This window comes from Micropterus salmoides, unplaced genomic scaffold, assembly GCF_014851395.1.
Source record: "Micropterus salmoides isolate LMB-PRFRI ecotype aquatic unplaced genomic scaffold, ASM1485139v1 Ms_hic_scaffold_10, whole genome shotgun sequence".
NCBI classification, from domain to species: domain Eukaryota; kingdom Metazoa; phylum Chordata; class Actinopteri; order Centrarchiformes; family Centrarchidae; genus Micropterus; species Micropterus salmoides.
In genome coordinates, this window is record NW_024040041.1 from 7,262,528 (window position 1) to 7,288,237 (window position 25,710).

General features: G+C 42.9%; 1 protein-coding gene across 22 annotated transcripts in view; it reads right to left on the reverse strand.

Annotated features, from left to right (window-relative positions):
- Positions 1–25,710, reverse strand: part of nfixb (nuclear factor I/Xb) — a 134,373-nt gene that overhangs the window by 86,745 nt on the left and 21,918 nt on the right. For 5 of the 22 annotated variants that reach the window (XM_038693115.1, XM_038693129.1, XM_038693178.1 and 2 more), the window contains 2 exons: positions 7,492–8,023; positions 4,339–4,470 (listed from right to left, as the gene is read on the reverse strand). In XM_038693115.1, the coding sequence (XP_038549043.1) occupies positions 4,339–4,470; positions 7,492–8,023 (664 nt within the window). The other 17 variants (XM_038693196.1, XM_038693221.1, XM_038693238.1 and 14 more) reach the window with 13 other exon arrangements.

Here is a 25,710-nt window from a genome sequence, read left to right on the forward strand (position 1 = left end):
GCTGTTCAGCTGCTCGGAGACACGGCGAGTTTATTTATGTATCCGTTTCCCATAAATTAGAACATTTGCGCTGACAAACGCGGAAGTAGTCGCATTAGCGCCTAGTTCACACCCACCTTCCCCTGACTGCCGACTCTCAGGATGCAGAAGTCGGAGGAAGAAACGAGTGCTGTTTTTTGGGTTTTTTTTAATGTTGATCATAGAGAACAGACACCCAGGTGCACATGTAGACACACAAAAACACTTAAACAGACGCTGTCAGAATTTCTGAACTCAGTGACACTGACATATTTAAATACATCAGACAGACAAATTACTAAGTTAGTCTAACTAAAAGCTGCAAGTAGTGAGAGCAGGAAAAGCGACATTTGCCACAATAATAAGCAGAAAATAATGCACAAGTTAAGGATGGATACATATGGAGTGTACCAGTAGCTTTATTCCATACTGTGCTTAGCGCTGGGAACAGGACCCCCCACCCCTGCGACCCCATATATTCTCTCTGTTATTTCAGGGAACAAAAGCGGAGCTCTCGAGGCCATGGGTGGATCCATGAAAGGAAGAAAGGAGTCCTGCTCCTGCTCCTGGCTGAATAGGGGCCTTTCACACTTAGAGAGGCCTGTTTACACTCCCTCAATAATGGCTCTAATTTTCTGATCATTATTGAGTAATTCCATCCACCCCCACACCCAAGGTTTAACGCTTTCTCCAATCACTCATGGCACCACGTCATGTCTCTGAAGGGCCCCCAGGTCTCTGTCCCAGATGATGTACAATATATGTTCTCCATTTCCCCAAAACCCATCAGTCCTTAACCCTGACTACCATTTCCTGCTCTGACGATGAACACATTTAGCAAAAAATTGTTAATTGTTGTTAATTTGCCAGTGACATCCCCCCCCCCCCCAGCGGACTCATTCTCTCCTCTGATTGGAGAGGCGCAGCACTTTATCCTCCATTTTGTTTTGGACCTGAATCCACAGCAGCCACCGATCACACCGAGTAACAACATTCGCTCTGCTAAAAGCTGGTGGAAAATATTTTGGAGGAAGGAAGAAAACAAATAAAACAACAACAAAAAACGCACACGCCTGGTAACATGATAGCCATTTTATTCTGCGCGCTGAGATCTCCATAAAATAAGACCTAGGTTCACAAGTCCTGACGCTCGCCTTTTTTGGCAACCCGCTGTGAAAAAGCAGCCATATGAGTGGTGGTAAGGGCGTAGGGGGATGCGCAGAGGCGAAGACATGTTAAGCGAAAACAAGGATATGGGGGGAAAAATGTTAAAATGAGAGAGAAAGAAAAGGATCAGAAGGAGAGAAGTTGGCAGAGACTGTGTCGGTTTGAAAAGCTGGCACCTTCTAAACAGAGCTGCAGCTTTGGGTGCCAAATGCTGCCAACCAGCCCCACTAGCCTGAATATCTGCCCTCCCTCTCTCTTTGTTTCCAGCATGGCATTTTGCATCATCTTTATTCTACGCTTTTCTTCTGACTTTATATCAGCGCTCAATATCATACTAACAGCAGTGACTGACATTTATTACCATTAAATGAGGGACTAAAAACAGCCAGGGAAATGTTAAAGGGAGATATTTATTAATTTATTCATTATTAGTGTTCATTTCAAGGATTTTAATTTGTTTAATTTTAAATGTAAGAGGATTTTGTTTGCGTATAATTGCTAATTTTTGAATTGGAGACGGTTTTAAATCAAAAGTGAAATCCACACGGAGACGGGGGATCTGTACTCAGCGGTGTCGTGGTGTTCCGGTCCCATTTTCCGTATGGAAAGAGCTGTCCCAATTACAGGGCAGTCTCCCCGTGCTCTGCTCCACTGGACCGAGGGAACAAGGCGGACTGATCAGAATCTGGCTGCTGGGAATCGGCCCAGAAAAGACGCTCTCTTTTCCCTCTCCTTTTTACTCTTCTGCTGCCTTCACCTCTCCTCTCCTCCTGCTCTTTGCCCCTCGGCTCAAGCAGCTGAGAAGCCAAGCCACTCCTCCTGTGCGGGGATACGTATGTTTTTAGGGGACAGACAGATTTCAGGCCTGGCGCCTGTACAGAGAAAGAGAGGACTGGTCATGCTAATTCACACACTGAAACGAGACAGCGCTAGAGACCAAAAATAATACACAAGAAACTAGGGGGAAAATGTGCGCTTATTTTGTGTTCCACTTGTTTCTAAAAAGGAGAAAATCAATTCAGGAAAACGGTCAAATAAATGCAATTATTGCTCAATAGATACAAAGCCTTTATTTACAGGCTGAATAGCCTATTTATTTTGTTCCCTGTGTTTAGTATATTCATTAATATTAATGAATAATATATTCATGTTTAATGCGTATTAAGTAATTTTATTTCTTGAGAAATAAATACATTCTGTGTGTAAAAAAAAAGAAGCAAGTATAAAAGTGAACTGAGCTGAGCTCCTAAATTGCTAAAAGAGACACCATAACATTTATTTATTAACCTTAATTACACAAATAATTAAAAATCACTGTACAGTGAAATTAGGAAATAAAGCTAATCCATGTTGCCCATAATAGGCACTTTCTGGTACAAGGGATTTTTCTATTTGCAAAGCTAAGACCTGACCTTTGTTTCAAAATTAGACTTAATTCAATCATATACTCAGTCTTTTGTGTATCTTTCCCAGTATTATTCACTAAACTGGATAATTACAATAAATATGAAGCAGGCTGGCCTGCTCCCAAAGCCCATAGAGCTGCTCAGCAGTCGGACCTATAGAGCAGTGGAAAGTTGTGAGAGATCGGTTAAAAGGAGGTCAGAGGATTGGAGCGAGCGGCAGCGTAACGCTTCGCCTGTTTTCACCGATTTATTTGGGAGCCCGATCATACTGGAATAATCTGTTTACCAGCAATTCCTTACACTCCGCACACTCCACTCCTCTTTTCTCTCTCGCTCCTTATATGACACACACACACATACGACACGCACTGCAAAAAGCAACTGGAAAAACTGGGGGCTCTGAAAACGGGCCAAACCGTGGCTGTTGGAGGCCCCTATGCCTCAGTGCATATTAAAAACACCACAGTGTCACTGACGCTGTCCCGTCATGAGAGGGGCTCGCCGAAGCTCAAACTTTATTGGGCACATTATTTCAAATGACAACAAAGCGTAAGAAAGTTTCCGTTGAAAGTGTCGGACCAGCAGTGTTTTTCACACCAGATGAATGCGGCTCCCTCGGCGCCGACACTCTCTATTTCTCTGTCGGCCCGGGATACAGACCGGTGCCAGAACACTAGAGCACAATTCTGCTCTCCATCCAGAAATCTCTGCTGTGCACAACAGCCAAGGAAAAGAAGAAGAGACTGAGAGGGATTTTTTGGGGGGGTTCACATCATTATGATTCCCTCTTTTCTTCATCAACTGACGGAAAGCAACCTGGCTCTACGGGAGTATTACTGCTCGTGTGATATTATGCTGCACATACTCTGCTCAATGTGCCCCAATGTATAGCCTCTGTAAACCAACACATACACATATCTGTCCTGTTTGGTCTCTTCTTCATTATGTACCTGCATCTGATAATGTTACCTCCTTTTGAAGCTCAGGATATTAGGCAACGCAGATAAGATGTGTTTGATGGATTAGCGTGACGTGAAGGCTTTAAGTCTCTCAGTCGTCTGTCTCCCTGTCGATTCCTCTCTTTGTTTGCCTCTATTAAAAGATATTCTCTTGGTCATTTGTAATTTTGGGACTACGCGCAGAGACACATTGATGGGTAAATGAACATCAGATCAGCACGGATATGCCGTGCAGTCTGGCATACACACACACACACACACACACACACACACACACACAGTTGGCTTTCGGACCTGGCCCAGGCACCTCTCTTGTCCGTCTGTCTCCAGCACAGAGAACAGATATGGAGGTTGTACTCTCAGAAACATCTTTTTGTCATAACAGCTCAAGTAATGAAAGCTGTATGAGGCAGCTCGGGCTCCAAACATGACTAATGCTGGCACCGTGCAGCTTCGTCAAGACAAATACAGAACACAGCGCTCAAAAAAACATGACCTGATCCTGGGTCTCTAGGTGGAGGAAGGCCCTCATCGCCCAACTGGCAAGCCAGACTTCGACAGACATGTGATCAGCGATGAGATCAGATCCCTCCCTATCTCCCTCACTTCCTCAACATCCCTGAACCATTATTGCTATCATCATCACATGCAGCAGAATGAGTGAAAAAAACAATGAACCACTTTTGCGGTTGACTCTCATCATGATCTGTGTGTGTGTGTGTGTGTGTGTGTGTGTGTGTGTGTGTGTGTGTGTGTGTGTGTGTGTATGTGCGCAGCCAGGTATTTACCAAAAGTGAGTGTGTTCAGGCTCTGTTTGGTAGTGGAATCTTGCTTTACAGCTGCAGAGCAGAAGTGCAGATCAGAATACAGCGGCTGTGATCTGTCCCAGCTCTCACTGCCCCGCCTGGAAGGGCCCAAGTCTATAATTGGACAAAAGCATAGACACATCCTCTGTACTGTAGGGGAGCAGAAACAGAGAAGAAGGGGGGGGGGGTGGATCTCCTGTTCTGTCAATCACAGCGCTTGAAAGCAGAGCCCCCCCCCCCCACACGCAGCTGGCGACAGTGACATCAGTGGGACGTGAGAACTGAAACGCCGCGGCGGGGACAGGCGGGTGAGACGGCTGCCGTCCAATCATCAGGCCTGGCAACTGATAGCTTCCGCAAGACACAGACACCCTGGAATGGGGAGCTAAGAATAAAACTGTAACGCTGCCACCCCAAAGGTTAGAATGGAGTCTCTGTCTGTCTGTCCTCTGTAAACTCTGGTTAACCCCAGCCAGCCTCCTGGAAAACAGAGCAATTTGAGCGTGTACGAGTGAATGTTTTTTGTTTGGTTTGTTTCCTAATGTTCTCCCTGTTCCATTCCAGTCACATGTGCAAGGTGCTGCACAGACTGCCTTTGAGGTTGCTGTGGAAAAGCTGAGCAGGATCAGAATAGGAAACCGTCTCTCTCCCACAGCAGTGGACCTTTATCAACAGATGCAGCTCTAAATGCATTCTGCTTCTTTTTTCCTTTAGACATGAGCAGGAAAGACAAAAAATAGCAATGCTTATGATGGGAACACAAGCCTTTTTTATCCAATTAAAAAAAAATTTATAGTCAATTAAGAGAATGGTGTGCTCACTACTGAAAAAAGATTTAAATAAGAATGCTCATATATGTAGAAAAAGAAATACAAATGTGACGTACAAACACAAATCAGCAAGATGAAGGCTAGTCCAGTGTATATACGGGGGTGAGTGGCTGCTGGATTCTGGCACAGAGTAAAGAAAAAGGCTTTACTCCGAGGGGCACCAGGCTGCGCTGGGAGCTAATCTGAGCTGCGGTTCGCCACGGCGCATTGTGGAACAGGAAGAGGCGCTCACGGGAGGCCCCGCAAACTCAAGCAGAGTTACACACTGGGCTGAAAGGAGCCTGGCAAGGGGTACTCTGTCACAGAGCAACGCTAAACCTCCCTGCCAAGGAGACGAATTAAGGTCCTGTAACTGTATGCCAGTCTGTGGTAAGAGACCCAGGATAATAGTAAAAGGGTTAAGAAAGGGTCTGTAATTGTGTTTGCGTTTGTGTGTGTGCGTGTAATGAGACAGCTAGTGACTGACTCTACCTGCAAACACCTGAATCATGGAAACAGACAACTAGACTGGAACTGTAAAGTAGCATAATGATGAAAAGACAAAACACATATTATACACATTATAGCAAATTTTAAACAGGTACAGATGGGCTTCAATCGTGAACGTGAGACACTAAATCTCACTAATAAGTCGCATATAGGACAGAGCAAATTTCAAGCATCTACAAATATGAGTGCTACGGTTTGCCTGACACACTTACAGTGCCACTGATGCATCTTCAATAACTGTGTTTTCAATGTCATTGGACTAAAAGTAATTTGTTCCACATTTTTAAACTGAATCACATGACTGCTGCACAACTAAAAAACAAACAAACGTGACTTTAATTATTTAGATTTGCTGCAATAAAAGTGGATTTTAACAATAAAGAACAATTATGTTCGGCCCAGACCACTGCAGTAATACCCCAGTAGTTACTGTAAAAACTAAATTGCTTAAACTGAATAGAACAAAATATAATCTTGTTGTTTTACATCATAAGTGTTTTACTTTTTTTTGCAAAAGCAATAAAAACATAGTTAATTTAAGATTATGATGTTAATTTAGTGTTAATATTTTAGTATTGCGGTTTACACAAAATTGCTAAAAATATGTATAAAATAAAATTAACATCTATGTTGATTTTTTTCCCACTGAGCCCCATAGGTATGTGTGTAAGTAAGAATATTCCGACTATTTTATTTTACAGTGTGAAACTGCCTTCAGAGAAGAATGCATGTTTGTTTACACATTACACTAAGATATTTTCACTACCTCTATTTTAACTTTATGGTCTCAGCAGGAAACTCGTGTGCCGAATATGGAAAAATACAGCATCCCATAAACAACCAGAGGCAGAGGCAAGCTGTTATAAACAGAAAAGTCTCAACTTGTGTGTGTGTGTGTGATCAGTACAATCAGACAAACAACAAATGGGGCAGCATGGGTGAGTTGTGTTTGAGGGAGGGCTCCTGTGTGCGTTTGTGTCCACTTGCATGTTTGTGTGTGTGTGTGTGTGCGCTGAGTGGTGTAAGGCTGAGGCGGCTGAGGCTGCAGACAGGCTGACTCTCTCTGCCTCCTGAACTACCTGGGACCGGGCCAGCTGTCACTGCACTCTCCAGACCACCACACACACACAATCACAAAAGAACCCACAGACACAGACACAGACACAGACACACACACACACACACACGACACACACCGCTATTGATACACACCAATCTCACAATAACATACACATGGATTACAGACACATGACAAACTGCCTCTCACATACACACACACACACACACACACACACACACACGTATGCACATGCATGCACACACAGATAAACAGGGTTGCAGATGCTTTTGTTTACTGATGGCACCGGAAAACATGCACATTTGGATTTAGACAAATTTGCACACAAATACTTGAACAAATGTACCAGTGCAAACATATCTCTAGGTAAACACAGGTTTTAAGCCTGACTGTCAAATTCTCAGAATCTCTTTAAACCAGAGAGAAACATCTATCTGAAACACATTTTTTGAAGATTAGACCGCGCAGACTGGCCCTTTAAATGTTAAGACGAGGACGTTATCTTAGTCCTGACTGTGTTTATCAAAGCCTGGTATTGGCTCAGCTTGGTACATAATGAGGGGCAGGGTCTAATCTTTGATTCACATGCCAAAGTGTGTGTGACACTTAATATACTGACCTGTGTGTGCGTGTGTGCGCGCATAAATGACCAGATGAAGAAAGAAAAAAAAAAGGCTCACTAGCTGCTGTCTGTGGGAGTTTGTCATATAGGTGACTACAGTAAATCTGCCCACATACCTGGTGAGTGGACGAAGTAGGCCAGGTAGAGGTCCAGCTCTTTGACCGCCACTCCAATGTGGTGCGGCTGGACACACAGGCCGTGGTTGGAGCACTGGGGCGACTTGACCAGTCGCTCCCCATCTGTGCTCTCCAGGGGGCTGCCCTTGAACAGGATGACCATCACCAGGTCCAGCCGCCACACCTTGTCGGCCTGGCGGAGGCAGTCGATGCGGCGGATCTTGCCCTTCTGGTCGGGGTTGGACAGCACACAGCAGGGGGCCTTCTTCCCCGTGATGGTGAGCACAAAGTCCTCGCGGAACTCTGGCCGGATGTCCTTGCGGAGCTTGGCCAGCAGGCGCGAGGCCCACTTCTGCTTGATCTCTGGCTTCTCCCCCAGCAGCTCGTCCTTCACCGCGCGTTCCTCGTCCTTGGTCATCCTCTTTTCGTGCTTCTTGAAGTACTTGCGCTTACGGGCCTGCAGGTTGAACCAGGTGTAGGAGAAGGCACGGACATGGGGGAGGAGGGCCTCAATGAAGGGATGAAATTCATCCTGATAACAGAGAGAAAGATGTGGCGTTAGGAGGCTGAAAAAGGCTTTTGGTTTGAAAGAAAGCATGCAGATCTTCAAAATAAAGCTGTTAAAACATTTTGACAAATTTCAATGAAAAAGAGGCAATTGGGTAACAGTGAAAGAGTAATAAAATGTATTATAATACAGTAATTATATTGTTATCAATAGTTAAATCAAAATGATCATAATTACTTATTTGTTAATAAGTAATTACTATAATTTAAAATTTAAAATCTAATTACAGTTTACTAAAACATTTAAATTCCAAAAAAGCAATTCAAATAAATATTCTCATCTAAAATGTCAAAAGTCTTCATCATTATCACAATTCAGATAAAATACAAATGATAGGCAGCTATCAAAAATGGAAATTAATTAACTGTAAGATGCAAAGCCTCCTTTTTCATAAATAGAAAGCAAAATATTGAAGACAACAAATACAAAATGCGTGAATTCAAATCCAAAAGCTACTGAAAAGCTGAGCCAAGTTGCGCTCCCGGTGTTCTGCTGTAAAAAAGAAAAGTTATTCTGCTCTACCATAATACCTTCACTACATATCTCTGGGCAACAAAGCCCAGATCTCGCCACAGCGTTCCTGTGCCAGGGTTGCCACACACCGGTCGCTCACCACCGCCAAGCTTTGCCGCCACAAGACCACTGTTGAAATGTGCTGCTAAAAGATCAGCCATACCATTTCCTATCTCTGCTACCATGCAAGGGAGCTCCAACCCGACTCACATTTCCACAACAAACTGAAAGCAGACAGAAATCACCACAGAAAACCACACTGCTAGAGGAAGACAGACGGCCTGGTAGTTACCATTTTGCACTCTCATCATAAATTTGGCACAGCGTTTAAAGTGAAAAAAAAAAATCTCCTGCACCAGTTTTTTTTCCTCCCGCGCTCCCCAATGTAAAGCAAGTGCTGGTTTGGCAGGGTGTGGAGAATTAGCAGATGAAAAAAAAACTTGGGGGTGGGGGGTTCATAAAAAAAAAATTTGCACAATTTGCTGCTCACTAAAAACAGCGGGCCAAAGTTTAAAACCTAAACCAAACAAACCCCAAGATTTCAGCAAGGAGAAAATTCACTACAGCAGGACCACAGCCAGCAGCTCATTACACAAAAGCAAAAAATGACAAAAGAGTCACTTAAAAAACTTGTAGCACAAAAAAATGCATCAAGTAAAAATAGAAATATTAACAGTATTGCACTGTTAGAAAAAAAGAACTTCAACAACGGTGAGAGATGCACTTAAAATAAACAGTCCTTTGTGCATTCCAAAAAACCCAAAAAAAAATGAACCTTGAAAAAAAAAATCCTTGGCAAAGTGTAATTGGTAGTGGTGTCTGTTCTGATCCTTGGGCCCGGCGCAAGCCTCAAACACACACACACACACACACACACGCACACACACTCACACACAGATGGGGGGGCCAGGGAGAGCAGAGCACAGAATGGGGAAAAAAAATAGAGCCGAATCAATGTTGGACGAGCGCATACGACCGCTGGCAAAGCCGAGTGCTGCTTCTTTTTTCCCCTTTTCTCTCCAACTCTCTCTCTTTCTCGCTCGCCGTCTCTCGTCCTCTCTGCGTTCTTTCCCTAACCATTGCTTGAGCCTTTGCCAACACGAGTAGGGCCCACCTATTTGGCAACAAGATGCCTGTAGCCCAGCCAATGCGTTAGCTTCAAGAGCTGAAAGGGAGGGAAGAGAGAAAGAGGAGAGGGTTGGGGAGGGGAGGGTGGTGGGGTGGGTGGGTGTTGTGGCAATGAGAGGGAGAGCGCGAGAGCGCAGGAGAGAGAGGAAGACAGAGAGAGAGAGAGCAGGTGGGAGTGTATGAGAGCGAGCAGCCTTGTCCGATGCTGCACAATTTGCCAAATCGACAAGTTCCACTCTGACACGGAGGCAAAGTTCAGGGGAGCAAGCCTTTTCCTGCATCAATCCCTGCAGCCCTCAGCCTGCCTCCATCTTTACTATGGCCGCCATTGCCTCGTCTCCCTCACCCGATACCCCCCCCCCCCCAAACACACACACACCCGCCCTCCTCTGCGCTTCTCTGTCTCTCTCTGTCTCTCTCTACCCTTCTCTCTGCTTGCATAATGCCACCTTGGCAGAGGATGGCAAAGAGAGGACACACAGCTTCAGAATCCCTCCAGACCCCACCACCGGCAGCTGCTCGTGGGTTTACCACGGCAAACAAAGAGGGAGAAAGAAACCCAGGCAGCCACACTCCTCTGACTGCACACCCAGCAATCAATGACGAGATGATTCAGAGGCAAAATACTGAAATGGTTGCAGAATTTAAGAGGGAAGGCAGCATGCAGAGGAAATAGAATCTGCCTCAGATGTATTGAACAGCACTGCAAGCAGAAGATAAATGGTCAGCAAGAGCGTTAACGTCTCCCACCAAATCCCCAATTTGCTCTGTGCTTCCCTCCCTAACCCCGGGAGGATTTGGCGTTCGGTCCGTGCGCGGCAACGGCTGCCATGTTGCCTCATCGTGAAGCATGTCAATCAGGGTTGCACCTGCTCCGCAGACTGCCAGTCTGGAGGCACAAGTGCTGCTGAATCATATACCCGGGAACCGAGCCTTGTGACTCCAAACAAAAAAACTACAGACAAGAGGGAAAATTCAGCGCATACACAAATCATACAATTCCTTAGTTCATGTGCTGTTCACATAATTTACAACTCGGCCAATACTGGAATCCAAAGCAACAAAACCTATCCAATATCGCCTAGAGGCTTGCCCCACTTAGAATCACGTGGAGTCCACAATTGCAGATGCAAGGAAATGTGTGCTGAGCTGACAGGATATATTGATTAGCCAATCAGCAGAACATTATCCTGCAACTATTTTGAGAATTGCTTTAGTAATTTTTCAACCAAAAATGCTCAACATTTCTTAGTCTGAGCTTCTCAAAAATGAGGATGTGATGCTTTCCTTACATGATAACTGACCATGAGTTTTGAAAACAAGCAATGTCACCTTGGTTACTATAATTGGCAGTTTTCACAGCTTTCTGGCATTTTATAGACAAATAGATCAATCAAAAAAGCCATGGACAGATTCAAGCTATAATGAAAATTATCGTTAGATGCAGCTCTAAATGAGTGTTTGAGCTCTTCTTGTTCAAAGAAAATGACGAGGTGCAGACACAACTGCCCAAAAATCTGCCAGAAGGAAGGTTAAATTTTTAAATAATAACAGTCACCATTAAAATTCTCATTTAACCACAGCAAAACGGCATCATACAAACAAAGGCGGAGGCACTCAGTGAGACAAACACATATACCACCATTCTCTCACTAATACACATCACAGGGTCGCTTCAAACAGCAACACACTTCAGCTTCATCTTTGAGCCGTGAACATCAGCCTGGTGAAGTGCTGACTCGGTTCACACAGTGAAGAACAACACACCGAGGCCAAAGTTTGATGTATGGTTAGATAAAGCAACAAAGGAACCCAGGGGATTCACACATGTCACTGTGGTGTGTGTGTGTGTGTGTGTGAGAGAGAGAGAAGCATCAGAGTTAAATAGATTTCTGTTTCCATCACCACCTGCAGTACAAAATTCAGGAAACTTAACTGGCACTTGAATGTGATTCCTGTGTGTCTGCTTTTCAGTAAAAAAAACTAAGCATCTCTGGGTGACTCTGCCAAAATGCAAATAAACCACTATTCAAACGTCACTGGAATTTGACTACAAGGGGGTTTAAGTCATTTTCCTTAGCTATGCTTTTATGCCTTCCATGGGCTGAAAATAAATCACATATTTATTTCTCTGGAATAACTGTTGCAGATACCTTCAAACTGCCAAATCTGGAGGGAGAAAACGATCATTCAAACTCTTGGTGGGTGAGCTGCACTGAAGATTTGCATGTCTCCACTATCTGCTGCACCACACCAGGCCCATATAATGCTCAGGTTGCTATATTGAAATGTGCACTTATTAAGGTTGTCGAACAATCATTAACCCGACATGGAAGCTTCCCTCGGGTTATCTCCCCACCTGGAAATTAAATTAAGGCCAAACGCTCAGACTTCTTATCAATTAGCAGTCAGACCTGACCGTTTTATCTTCCTGATATAGGCCTATATATTTATTTATTTTTTACAAGCAAACAGCCAACCAGTTCACCTTCAAACAAAAAGTGAACACGAGTTACAGGTGCTACATCTCGTTGCTTTCACCTTAAAAGTCCCGGGTGGCGGGGGAGGGGGGGTTCTGCTGTGACCAATCTCCACCCAGTCTGCACATGATGCATTGGGTCACATTTCAGGCCTGGAAATACAAAATGATAAACAATCCCCGCGCGAGTTTCTCTAATAGACCGATATTCACCCAATTAAAGTCATGGATTATTTTCCACCAACATGTTTCTCTGGCTAATTCCCTTAAATATCATCCAGACTCAGTTATTAAGACGAAAAACTCAGCCAAAACAATTAAAAATGCACCCTCACTTCTTGTGTTTTCCCTGTCTCTCTTTCTCACAGGGCACTTAAAATATGAATAGTTAAAAAAAAAAGAGTGAAGACATCATCGATGGAGTCTGCCAGCAAAAACATGGAAATGAAAGGGTCCGAGAGAGAGAGAGAGAGAGAGAGAGAGAGAGAGAGAGAAGAGGACGGGCTGGCATTCCCACAAGCCACACATTTGTACACCTTTACTAAAACCCGACGTAAATTAATACCGGGAGAGGAGACCCAAAACACATGGAAATGTGTGTTGAAAACGTTGTCTGTCGAGTAAATGAGGCGCACTTTCCTGTAAGGATATAGCCTACTGCTGAAGATGTGACGTTCAATAGTTGGATAGGCCTGTGAGTCTGGTCTCACCCATTTTATCACATGCTTTAAGGGAGATTCATTTTCAGATTTATTTTTTAAATAAACTAGATAGGCTACGCCTGAATAGACTATCAAAATGTGTCTTATGATATTTTGTATTTTTGATCAAAGATCACATTTCAAGCCCCAACCCGCTCTTCCATTGCGTAAGCGTCTTGTTCAGCAGTTTGTGCTGCATTAAAACCTTCAGATGAATTTAAACATGTCTAATGTCGAGACAAAAGAAATGATTTTGAAATCCTTTATATTTCAATTCTCCGCACGTCTGACCGAGTCTGTGGAGTTGGCTGCCAACTTCAGATTAACTCTTTCAGCGAGGAGAGAAAAGACTCTACTCCACGCCTGCGAAACTCTCCGCACTGATTTCTGTCTGCTTCCGTTTGGACGAACAGAGGTCCAGAAAAATTGTAGATATTTTCCTATTTTTTAAACCCTTAGAATGATCCCATTTTAATGCGTGCTATTCGAATTAACACTTATATTTTAGTGTTTTCATAAAAAGTAGATCAATAAACAATATCATAATTTAATTTCGGTCTAATAGTGTTGATCAGGTGTTTCGCTTTTTTCAAGCCATTTCAATGTGGAACACTCCTGCAGGTCTACATGTCAGGCTGTCAATCATCAGAAAATATGTGGTAAATACTTATTCTATTTTCCTACATGTTTGTCTGTTGTTTGCAATACTGCAAATTAATTTATCAATATTAATTACCTAATAAACCAGCTAGCAGAAAGCAATTCTGCCTGCTTAAAGAGTAAACGGCTCCACATAAATACATGGAAAGACAAACAAATGGTATGCAAATTATATGACACAGCAACTGAAATCATCTGTTTAGTTTTCTTTCAGGCAAAATTGTCTGACTTTCAGGAGGTAAAAGTGAGCTTTGCTAAAGTACAAATCTTCAAGCCAAATAATCAAAACTCTATCACAGAGAAAAGTACTATTACTTTAGTGTCCTTGACTTGACTGTTTTGTTTTCCAACCAACATTTAAATGTTTCATCTGAATAATTTAAACCCGTTTGGATCCTCAGAATCTGGGTTTTCTACATCACTCACGAATATCTTTAACTAAGAAAAGCTCAACAAACTCAGGCCTTGATAAAAGTCTCTTCCTCTTTCTGACCCATAATGCCCAGCAGTAGGCCCCTTCGCCCTGCTTTGTCCTGCTCGGCCTGTGGTACCTGACCTCGCCAAGGATACGCTGCATCTCATTAGACCAATTAAACCATGGTCTGCATAACCTGAGGGCCTCCCTGCAGCCTGGCCCTTCATTAGCGCAGCTCTGTGCTGGTGGGGCTCGGCCCTGTCCTCTCCTGCCCAGCTGAGTGTCCCTGACCCTGGTCGGAGCGTGACACCGGCTCCCTCTGACTACCGGCTCGGACCGCTGACAGAGAGCCAGAGAAGGGAGGGAGGGAGGAAGGTGGAGGAGGAAGGCAGAGTTAGGAGGGACGGAGAGGAGATGCAAAAAGATTCACTCATTCACTTAAGAGTGCAAAGGCTAGATGGGAGCTGAAATAATCAGTGATTTGGATTCATCCAGGTGTGGATATTTTATTCAAAACTAGTTTCATAATCTTAAAACTCAATGTAATTAACGGCCATTTATACATCACAACATGGGTTTCACATGGGGTTTGAACACCCCACACCCTCTGTTACAAGGTTGCGTGATGATCCACAGAGCTCAGCGCCTCACGTTGGTTGCAATTCTCTGAGTTTACAAACCGGCACGTTACTATGTGTGAAAAATCTGCAAGCAATTTGCGGTGGCTGCGTGCTAACGTGCCCGGGGTGGGGGTGAGGCGGGTGGCAGAAAAGCCGAGGAAGAGGCACGCACGGCACATTCCAGCTCCGGTGCCTGGCTGTACTGCAAAACACACTGGGCCCTTCCAACCTCTGGCTCTGGAACTCCTGGTTTATCCCCTGCAACTCCCACCAACATCAGCTACAATATTACATTTTTCCCCCTCATGCACTTCACACCAAACTAAGCAGCTAAACGCTGAGGGTTTTGTGTGATGAAAAATAAAAGAAATAAAAGATATTATGCTCTAAAAGCAATGAGTATCCATGTAAACCAGATCACTCGAGGCTTTTTTGTTTTATGTTATACTCTTCAGAGATTTTTTAAAAACAATATTTTGTTCCTGCTCGAGGAGGTATACGTGTTGAGACGTGCAGCTCTTCTTGGATGATGATGACAGTATTGATGAGTGGGGCGGGAGGAGTGGAGGAACACACTGACACATATACTCCACCCGTACTTAACCACCCTGTCCGTCGACATAGATCACGATGCTGCTGATGTCACGCTCGAGCATTGCTGGACTCACCTATAAAATCAAGGCTCACCTCTGTGCAACTCCATCCCTCACAACACACATGACCCCCCGCCCACCCCCACGAGCCGCCTGCCGCTGTCTAGAAAGAATGTGCTGTTGGATAAAGGGACCGCCCTGCGTCTCACTGACGTGTGCGTGTGTGTGAGTGCACGTGAGTGACTGGCCATGCCTGGGCAGGCCGACTCAGCACCACAACAGCCATGACTGAGTGTTTTCTCACTGTGCCAGCCAACAGACTACTGCTGCTCACACTGCTGCCAGTGCAGACGGAGTATAGGCTACAAGCCTACAGACTGCACCACGACGTTATGCCCTTTTTGTTGTCTTTGCCTTATCTCTCCAGATTTTATAATAAAAAGATTTAAACTCATAGGCTACGTCGGGAAAGAAAGGCACCAGCAGATTCCCCCCAGTTTCATCAACCAATATCCACATATAACCCTGCCAAAGTTGCAGGTATAAGATACAAACTTACAAACAACAGCCAGCTTTTAGCAGCGTTTGGCTGGTGCCGGGTGTTAATTTTCTACCCTGGTAAAAAAACAGCTCTGTAATCGGTCAACACCGCGCGCCAGGCCTGCAGCTAGAATGAATTTAGCAAATTCATTCACTTTCCTGCATTCCTGTTTTGGTGTGCTGGAAGGTGACAGGGTTACATTTTTGATGAACACGTCAGAAGCACTTTATTATCCTAGAAGTAAGATATCATATCATTACAACCACAAGCCACTGCCCGGTGGCTTTCACTGTATGCCGCATTATCTTTGTCAGAGAATTACAAGCGCATTGATTTATCAGTAGACTCAAAGCAGCGGGGTGTTACACCATAACCCCTCTTATGAAAAGATCCCTTTGCATTTGGGATTAGAATTTCAACACCGCCTGAAATGAAAAGGATCTTCAGGTTCATGTGTTAACTTGCCGCTTAACAAAGCTGTAGGGCTTTTGCTCCTCTTTTCAAAGAGATGAGTGTGAAATGGCCTTTCACACACTGTTGGAAGAAGAAAGTGAGCTGAAACTACACGATTGCGTTTTCAAACCTGAGAGGAGTGGCGCGCTCACACAGAACGCTGGTGTTTGAAAGTAAACAAAAACTGTTGTTGCCTCCTCCTGATCACCCGCATCACCATTAATACTCAGCTTTACTGGGTGCAATGTTTGGAGAATGCATGCATGCTCCTGTAAGGTTTGAGTTTTGTGTGTTTCGTCTCCACCCTCCACTCGCCAGGTGCATGACGCATGGGTTGAGAGTGCACATGCACTTTATGAGCATTCCTTAAAGCCTTTAATTGGGGTTATAATACATTAGTGTACATCACCTTAAAGCAAAATGATGCACTTTCTGACTTGAACCTATTTTTAATTTGTGCTAAAACAACTTTTAATTCGCTTTAAAGTTGGAAGAATCCTCTTATTCCACATAATTTAACAGTTTTACATGCATATTCTATATTAACCTTCTGCAGCTTTTCATTGAAGCTATATGATTGCCAATGAGTGAAGTAATCAAACCCAACTAGTGGTGGAAAGTAACTACATTTACTCATTTAATCCATTTAATGACACTTTGTCATTAGAAATATTCCACAAAATTTATTTGAGAGGTTTAGTTACTGTTTATTATGCAGATAAAAAAAATTGACATAGACAGACAAATAAAAACAACAACATAAGTATAAAAATACAACCCTTTGTTAAAGTATAGGAGGGGGCTAGTGGCCCATTTCAAACAGGCAACGTCTGGTTGGGGAGTTTCAGCAGTTCCACCAAAAAGTGATTTGCCCTCTAAACTTCTCAGATGGTTTCATTTAAATACAAATACAAATTTGAATAGGAGCAGTTTCTGTTTTTTCTTCTTTCCCACCGCATGCATCAGTATTAACAATATTATAATGTTTTGCTGAGAAATACTTCTTTATCTTGAATTCATTACGATCTTTGAATGCAAGGATTTGACTTGTACAAGTTCAAGTTCCTTTTATTACCACATGGCTAGGCTGGTGGAATATATCACAGTAAAGATGGAATGGCTATAACAATACACCACATACAACACCAGTGCAAACATAAAAGAAACAAGTATAAAAAGAAGAAAAACATACAGTACACAACATATCATACAGAAAGGAATATTTTTAAATGACTGTATTAGTATTTTTACTTAAAGTATAGGACGTATTTGATATGGAAATTTAGTGATGGTTACTAGAGCAACATTTGGCTGCAAATCATGAGCTTGAGCAACATTAATAAAGGAAAAAAAAATCAATTTCCTATCATTATTAATTACCTTTTTTTGTACTACAATTCGGACAACATTAGGGCCAACGTTATATTTAAAATCCCTTTATGCATGCTAATATCTATATACTCAAGTATACAGTAACTTCACATTCCCACTGTTAACTAGCATCCACAGGGCCCTACATCAAAAGGGTTATCAAGGTTGGTTGTCACCATGAGTTTGCAGACATCAGTCTCTTAGTGGTTTTAATGGCCGAGGCCAGCTCAACACGGAGAGCACCAAGACTCTATATGCAGTGCTTATGGACGCAGGGCCAGAAATAACAGGCCCACGCTAAATAATCATTCCTTTCACTCCCTACTACCATGACATCACCACAACCACAGCCGGCATGAGGGGAACAGCAGTGTTGTGGCTCTCAGAGACAGAGGGACACACACACACACACACACACACAGAGATAAAGCCACAGGCTGCCTCTCTGCAGTCATCTTCAGGCCTGTATTTGTCTATTTGCAAATTGTTAATTGTTGAGAACACATCTGAATATGGCATCAAGCTAAATCAACACTGTCGTTATCCTTAGTTGGATGCTTGCAGATAAAGAGTGGAGGCCAACGCAGACTTGATAAAACAGACAGGTCAGAAACTTCCCTAAACTGCCTGATTGCACACAATACAGAAAGTCCGAGACATATGCATGGTGACAATCACAGACCAGGCCAAGGCAGAAAAACTCCCTCCTGCATAAAGGCTCCAGGAAAGTAAAGCCCACTACTAATGCAGTGTTGAACGCTTTGCAATCAGACAAATAAAGGGGCAATCTAGCACACAATCAAACTAGAGATTTAGCCTGCTCTCCTGCCAACAGCTAGGGACCTCCTCTTTCTGAACAAGGGATGCACTATTGACTATACCCCCCCCCCCCCCTCTCTCTCCAGTCTTCCCTCTCTGCCAGTCTGAAAGGCGTGATGCCAACCTTTTCCACCATTGGGCATGCTGCCCTTCCTTTTATGCAAATGCTTTGCCGCAATCCTTAATTCACAACCCCCACTGTCTCACCCGCCACGTCTGTGCACACCCCCGTTATGGCCTCCTGTCTATATATTCTTTTTTATCTTTATACGTTTCCATTTAAATTAGCCAAGTAACTGAGCTTGAGCCATAGCCATAAGTTATTAATTAAACCCTGATGGTCTGAGGTCTTGTCTCTATGCATTCTTGAATGAGGCGTAAAGCCTAGTGTGCAGCCTGTGGGCCTGTACACTGTTTGGTGCCCTCCATGGGCCAACCAGGGGCGAATATTTGACAGAGGTGTGGTTATATGTGTCTGTACGAGCCCTGATAAAGAAGGACATCTCCTGGAAAAAAGAATAGAATAAAGACAAAGAACAGGACGGAGGGCAGGGAAGGGGCAAAATGAAAGGAAAGTAAGAATAAAAGAACGGGGGGAGGATTTCCAGCAATTAAGACACTGCTTTTTGCATTACATTTACATTTTTTAAAAACATATTCAGAAAAATATTTAGTGAGAGCTGCTCCCTTTAAGTACCGGGGCCATATCACAGCAAAGAAAAGGGATGACTTTGATGTTGTCAAGATTAGGCTTGTAGAGAGAAAAGTACACGTGGTGTCCAAATTCAAGTAATAAACAAACAAACAAAAAAAACATCTACAGCCCATTTTTTAAGCATGCTAAACTAAAGCATAATGAGGCGTTAATAAACTTACTGCTAGCTTAAATGGGAACGAAGGGGTTAATAATGTGACTGAAGAGAAAGTAAATCATGGCTGCCACTGACAGGCAAGTTTTACAAGTTGGCACATGCGCTGAATAAACAGGAGAGGTTAATAAATTAGTAGTAAATAGAGATCTGAACAGAAGACTAAGGACCTAAAGAGGCAATAAAGACAAAGAACTGAGAAAACTTAATTTTAGATGTTTTTTACAAAAACATGCTAAATATTTTAATCTCTAAACTGTAAACAAAAGAGAAGGAGCGCAGTGAATGAACAGAAAAGTTAATATACAAGGAGAGCGAGAATATAGTGATAGGGTTAACAAAGTGGGCCGGAGGCTGAAGGAAGAGCCCTGCTAATGCTGTTAAAGCAGAGCTTCCGCTTCTGTCATAGGGCGAGCCGCATAAACAGGGCGCAGGGTCCACACAAGCTGGACACATTCAAGCCCACACACACCACAGGAAAGGAGCTCGGCCTAAGACAAACACTGAACGACCAGACACACACGCATATATACACAAACACTACTGTCTCCTTATATGCCCCGAGTATACCAGGACACATGGTCCGTTACACTTCCACTTCCAAGAGTGGAATAGACTGAACACAAATGACCACACGTCAACCTAACAATTTCAAATGTCATATAGAAAAAGCAAATAAATGCTCTTCAGTAATATAATTTTATTTTAATGCTGCATTATTAGTGAACAGGTTTCCTTCACTCAAAAAATCTTGATCTCAGTGGGAACAAATGGAATTTTCTTTTTCCAGATAAACAAACAAAAACGTCTAAACCCTCACAGTCTAGACCAACAACGCAGCACCGCAACAATCTCCAAATATAAACTTCAAGATTTATTTCCCAAGCCTCCACACAATGGCTGTTCTAATCTTCCTGAGAGAGGACAGACAAATAAACAAAACCAAACAGTTTGGTTGAGAGAGAGAGAATTAAGACTTTAACACCCTGTGCTCTTTTCAGGAATCGTCCTATCCCTTTCCCCTCTTCCTCTGCGGACTTCCCTCTCTGAAGTTTCAAAACCCTACGCGGTGCCAGTAAGTGACAGCGGGCAGCGGTGAGAGATGAGAGGTAAAAGAGGCAAAACAACATAGAGAAGTGAAGCTTTTAAAGCATCATCCACACAGAAGACTTTGATAAAAGAGTGCATTGTTTAATGTTTAGAGGTACTTCCTACAAATGACTCAGGTGAATGCACAGTCAATAGAACTAAGAGGGTTTTTTTCAAACGTGCAATTTTTTTTTTTACATATTAGATAATAAGATGAAGCACAAGTTGTATTTTGGTAGTATTACCAGCTTGCACACACTAAAAATCACCGGGTTAAGTGTGGACCAATAAAGCCCCTTTGCAATACTGGGTTATCTTCAGTTTGATTGTTATTTGATCTTATTGTTGGGTAACTGCACTTCACTAAAAAATACAGGGTCTAAACTGACCCAATTTGGATCAATATAAGAACTCTGTCTACTACGGTCACATGCATATCGTTTTGTACAACTAACAATACTTGGGACAGTTTTAATGTAAAACACACATCACTGCTGCGTCAAAACAACCCACTGGTAATGGCTAAAGTAATTTTTTTGTGTGTACATCAATAGGCTGTTTAGAACACTGAACTGACATGGCAGAATGTCATGACAGCATTTCTCAACTTTTAGATACAATTATGTCCTCAGCATCAATAAATTTACGATAATAAAATGTTACAAAGACAACAAAAACAGATCAAGAGAAATATCAGGATATATTAGAGCATAATTAGCTTCTATCAAGCCAGTGAAAGTAGAAAGTGTGTGTGTGTGTGTGTGTGTGTGTGTGTGTGTGTGTGTGCGCGCATGTGTGGTGGCTGGAGGGAGGGGAGGGAAATGAATGAGACCTTTTCTTACAGCGGGGCCCAGATCAGAGCTCCTAACTATGGGATTTGGTGCTGTTGCCTTTCTCCCCCGGGAGGGAGTAATTAGGTTAGGGAGGACAACTGCCGCATTGTTTTAACAGAGGAGGGATTGTGCAGGCCAAAGTCCCACCAGCAACATGCTTCCCTCACAACAAAAATGCCAAGCGGATTCTGCAGCGCTCGGACACACATCCACACACACACACACACGCACAAAGAGACAGAAAACTTTTTTGGGGTTTCCTCTGTTAAGTTTTGCACAGAGAGAACGCAGCAAAGTCTTTGGTACTGTGTGTATCCTATGAAATGTCAAATATAGTCCAACAGTGTCAGATATCCTCTTGTGTTGTTGCAGTTGTGGGACTCTGGCTCTTTGTGGGACTAGGTTCCCTTTAGTGTAACTGCGTCTACTCTCTCCTGTATCCAGAGGCTTGGCAACACACACCGCTCCTAACTAGTATAATATGGTTATGATGCATTTGCATTCCTTCCAGTCCCCTAGGAAATACAATACGCCTATATCGTCTGTTATAATCACAGTCTGCTTCCAAGGAAAGTAAAAGGAGAATACAAACAGCCACAGCTATAAAGAGGCTTTCTCAAATATACTTCAAGTCCGTTTAAATACATCCACTGCTGATTGATAGAGAGTAAATCAAACAAATCATGCTGCTAGAAAAAATAAAAGGACATGGAGTGCTCCTCAGTCTACTGTATTTACAATACACAGAATATGGTCTCTTTCATTGCCGCCCATTTCCCTCTCTTCTTTCACGTCCCTTCTTTTTTTCTTTCCGCTGTATTTCTTTCTATAATCTTTCTGTCTTTCTGAACTAAAGGAGAAAAATAATTCTGCTGTTTCACTCCACCACACCATTCTCAAGGCCTTGAGCTCCTCCAAGTATTAAAAAAAAACAACAATAAAAAAACGCACCATAATATGCACCTCTGCATACCCGCCCACACCATCCCTATTCACGTTCATCATAAATCTCCACAGCCTGGCTGCAATATGCAGTCAATTTGTGGTCCCCATATGAGTCCTAACTCTAGCTTGGAAATACTGCTATTCAGGTGTGCAGATGGAGAGGAAAAACAAGGCAGAGGGATAAAAAAACAACACAATGAATAGAATAAATGTGTGTGAATTGATATGCGACTCTAAAAGACAGGCCCATAAGGGCTACAAGAGTCTTTCCTCCACCGCAGTTTGCCACAGGTGGCGGAGATGATTGTGCTTTATTCCAGATGATGACCATAATGAGCTCAGTTTGAGTTTCACGGGGCTTTTCTCAAGACGTTGTGCGTGCTGAAGAGACCGACAGCAGCTTGACACGTCAGACAGCCAACCGCTTTCGGGCCCGTTCCATCCACGTCCCGTTACAACAGAACTGAAGAAACTGCAGCCACAAAAGAGGAGCGGCGCACACTGTTTCTCCATTATGGTTACAGGCCATCACATCACAACAAGGGCTCCTATAAGAATTTTGATTCAGGGACTATCTAGGCCAGCTAGACGTCTTAATAACAGGAGAATGGAGAGTTGAGTGCAGCATGGAAGTGAATTTATAAACTGTCATAATGAGCGTTTGAGGAGCAGAGATTGTCCCACTCCATGAACCCACAGAGTAAAGTTAAATCTGGCCCATCTGTGTTTTATATTTTAGCAGTGACATGAAATCCTTATCCTGCACTGAATTTTCCAGTCAAATATACAACTTTCCATGTAAAGCGCACTAATCCTGCAGCTATTTCTCTGAGCCTAAACAGAGCAGAAAGTTTATATCTGAATTCCCTCACAGAGTACGGCGCAGCTGTAGTTGGGATAGTAGTTACTGGCGGGCTGGGCCAAAAGGAGAAGCCACAGAGTTGTGTTTGAGTCTAACCCTGAGCCCTGCTTGGCCTCGGTCTGCTCTACTCACTCTCTACTCTGATCCTTGCTTTTTATTTCAACAAGGGTCTATTTGACTCTACTGTAATATACTTGACTGTCAACGGGGTCTCAAACAGCCTTGGGCCTGCAGCACCAGCCAGCAAACACAAGTTGCAAGCAGCATAGAGTGCGCACTCATACCCGACACATACACAGACACTTCCACACAAACAGAGTCAGTTAATAACACACAAACTCCCGCCCTCCAGCTCTGTTTGCTCACAGCTGCCAGGCCTCCTCAGAGTTCATCTGAGGTAAAGATATGTTATATTATGCAACCGAGTATAGATTTTCCACCCTTGGCCCCGTGCCAACTTTCTGCTCCAAAGAGCAAGATCTAGCGCTTTGTTCCCCGGAGTGACAGCTATTCCTTACCGGACGGGGTGGCTGAATAAGATACACAGACAGAAACAGAGAGGAAAGGTAACAGGAAAAAATGAAAGGGAACACAATCAAGCAAGCAAGAAAGCAGGCGAGAAAAGACAAGGAAAAGAAAAAAGAAAGAAAGAAAAGCATGCAGCTTTGTCATTGTTGTATGTGGTTCTTTGTCTGTAACTTAAAATCCTCCTTCCCCATCTACTCTACGTCCTTTTCCCCGGCTCGTGAAATCAGGTCACAACTGTTTTCATTACTGTTTGACTTGCGGGTTCATAAGCCTCCAAGCGTCAACGTTCCTCCACCCACCCCCAAGACAGGAAAAGATTTTCCCTCCAACATTAACCCAATAAATGCCTATTAAGCCCAATCACAAGCTTTAAGCCATGTTCCCAGCGAAAGAGAATATAAGCAGATCTCAAATGGTGACGCTAAGTTTCAGTCATGGGTGTAATCATCTCTGGGATCATAATCTTATCTGCTAAATAGCCAGTGTAGATTATACTCCTGCATGGTCACTGTTTTCATCTCCTGTGCTGGATTAACATATACAGGACTCTATTTGGAACTATTTTGCCTCTGCTACAGCATGAGGTAATGTAGTGTGATGATGAAAGAAAGCCTCAGGAAATTTGAGGAACAATCAACGAGCCAATCAATGCCTCTTTATCACTCCCCTACTTAAAAGAAAGCCAAAGGAGTGGTGAAAGGATAATGAATGCTATGACGTCATTGAGTGGCGTCACTGCGTGATGTCATCCCCTGACAGCTGAACAATCCCCAACACCATCGTCACGTCCCAATTAACTGCGGCCTGATGAAGTCTTTGTACTTTATGGCCAAATGATTTGTAACTGCCTCACCAGACTTCACCAGGTGTGCAGAGAAGTTTGTTTTGCTTGGTAATAACTGGATGGATGGATGCATGAATGGATGGATGGAGGGAACACAGGAGGGAATTAGCTGAATTGCTCAGATGAATTGCTGACTGTGTGCCTTGCCTAGATAATCAGTGATTCCCAACCGAGGGTACTCATCCCCTAGAGCAGTGGTTCCCAAACTTTTTTTAACTCAAGACCCAAAAGAGAAATCTGGTGTCTCACTGGGACCCACATTTACACAAATGCATCATGAATTGCTGTACCATCTACATTTATACAGATAAAAGACACAAACCATGAATTTAAAATGTATATGAAATGTATTTATTTCTATATAAAAACAGCAATGGTCTGTTCTCCTTTCTGTGTCTCACCCCTTTCTCAACTCTCATTTTCTTTTCCCCACCCATCATCCTTCACTTTTCAACCAGCTGATCTATATACTCTGGGCTCTGTTTTTTAAAGTGCCATTCTCAGGTCGTGCTGAGCATTTAGTCTGTTTCTGTATTTGTTTTTCAGGTATGCTAGAGTTTATTTATTAATTAATAAACTTGTCCTTGTACTTTAGTTTGGACATCATAGGATCAACAGTGACAAATGGCAGACTACGGACATAAAAATTATGTATGAATGTGAACAGCAGATCAGGTTAGGGAGAAGGGAGAGCAAACACCTGCCATTTGCAACCCAGTAAAAATAGGTCTGCGACCCATTTTGGGTCCCGACACAAAGTTTGGGAAACATTGCTCTAAAGCATACTTCTGCAGTTGCCAGGGTGTAAATGGAGTAGTTCAACTAAAAAAATACAAATTAGGCCTACTATTTGAATTTAAAACTATATCCACCTCATGATTCAACTAGGGTGTTAGTCCTAGACAGTGTCAAGCTAGCAACAGCTGACTAAAGCTCTTCTTTCAATTGGTAGACATAGTTAGTTGAAATAGTTTGCTAAAATTGAGCAATAAAAATTGTTAAAACAGTTAGCTAACAGTAATAGATTAAAATGGTTGAAACAGTTAGCTATCAGCAATAGATAAAAATGGTTGAAATGGTTGAAACAGTTTGCTAACAGTAACGTTAATAGATTAAAATGGTTGAAACAGTTAGCTAACAGTAATAGATAAAAATGGTTGAAACAGTTAGCTAACAGTAATAGATTAAAATGGTTGAAATGGTTGAAACAGTTAGCTAACAGTAATAGATTAAAATGGTTGATAGTAATGGATTAAAATGGTTGAAACAGTTAGCTAACAGTAATAGATTAAAATGGTTGATAGTAATGGATTAAAATGGTTGAAACAGTTAGCTAACAGTAATAGATTAAAATGGTTGATAGTAATGGATTAAAATGGTTGAAACAG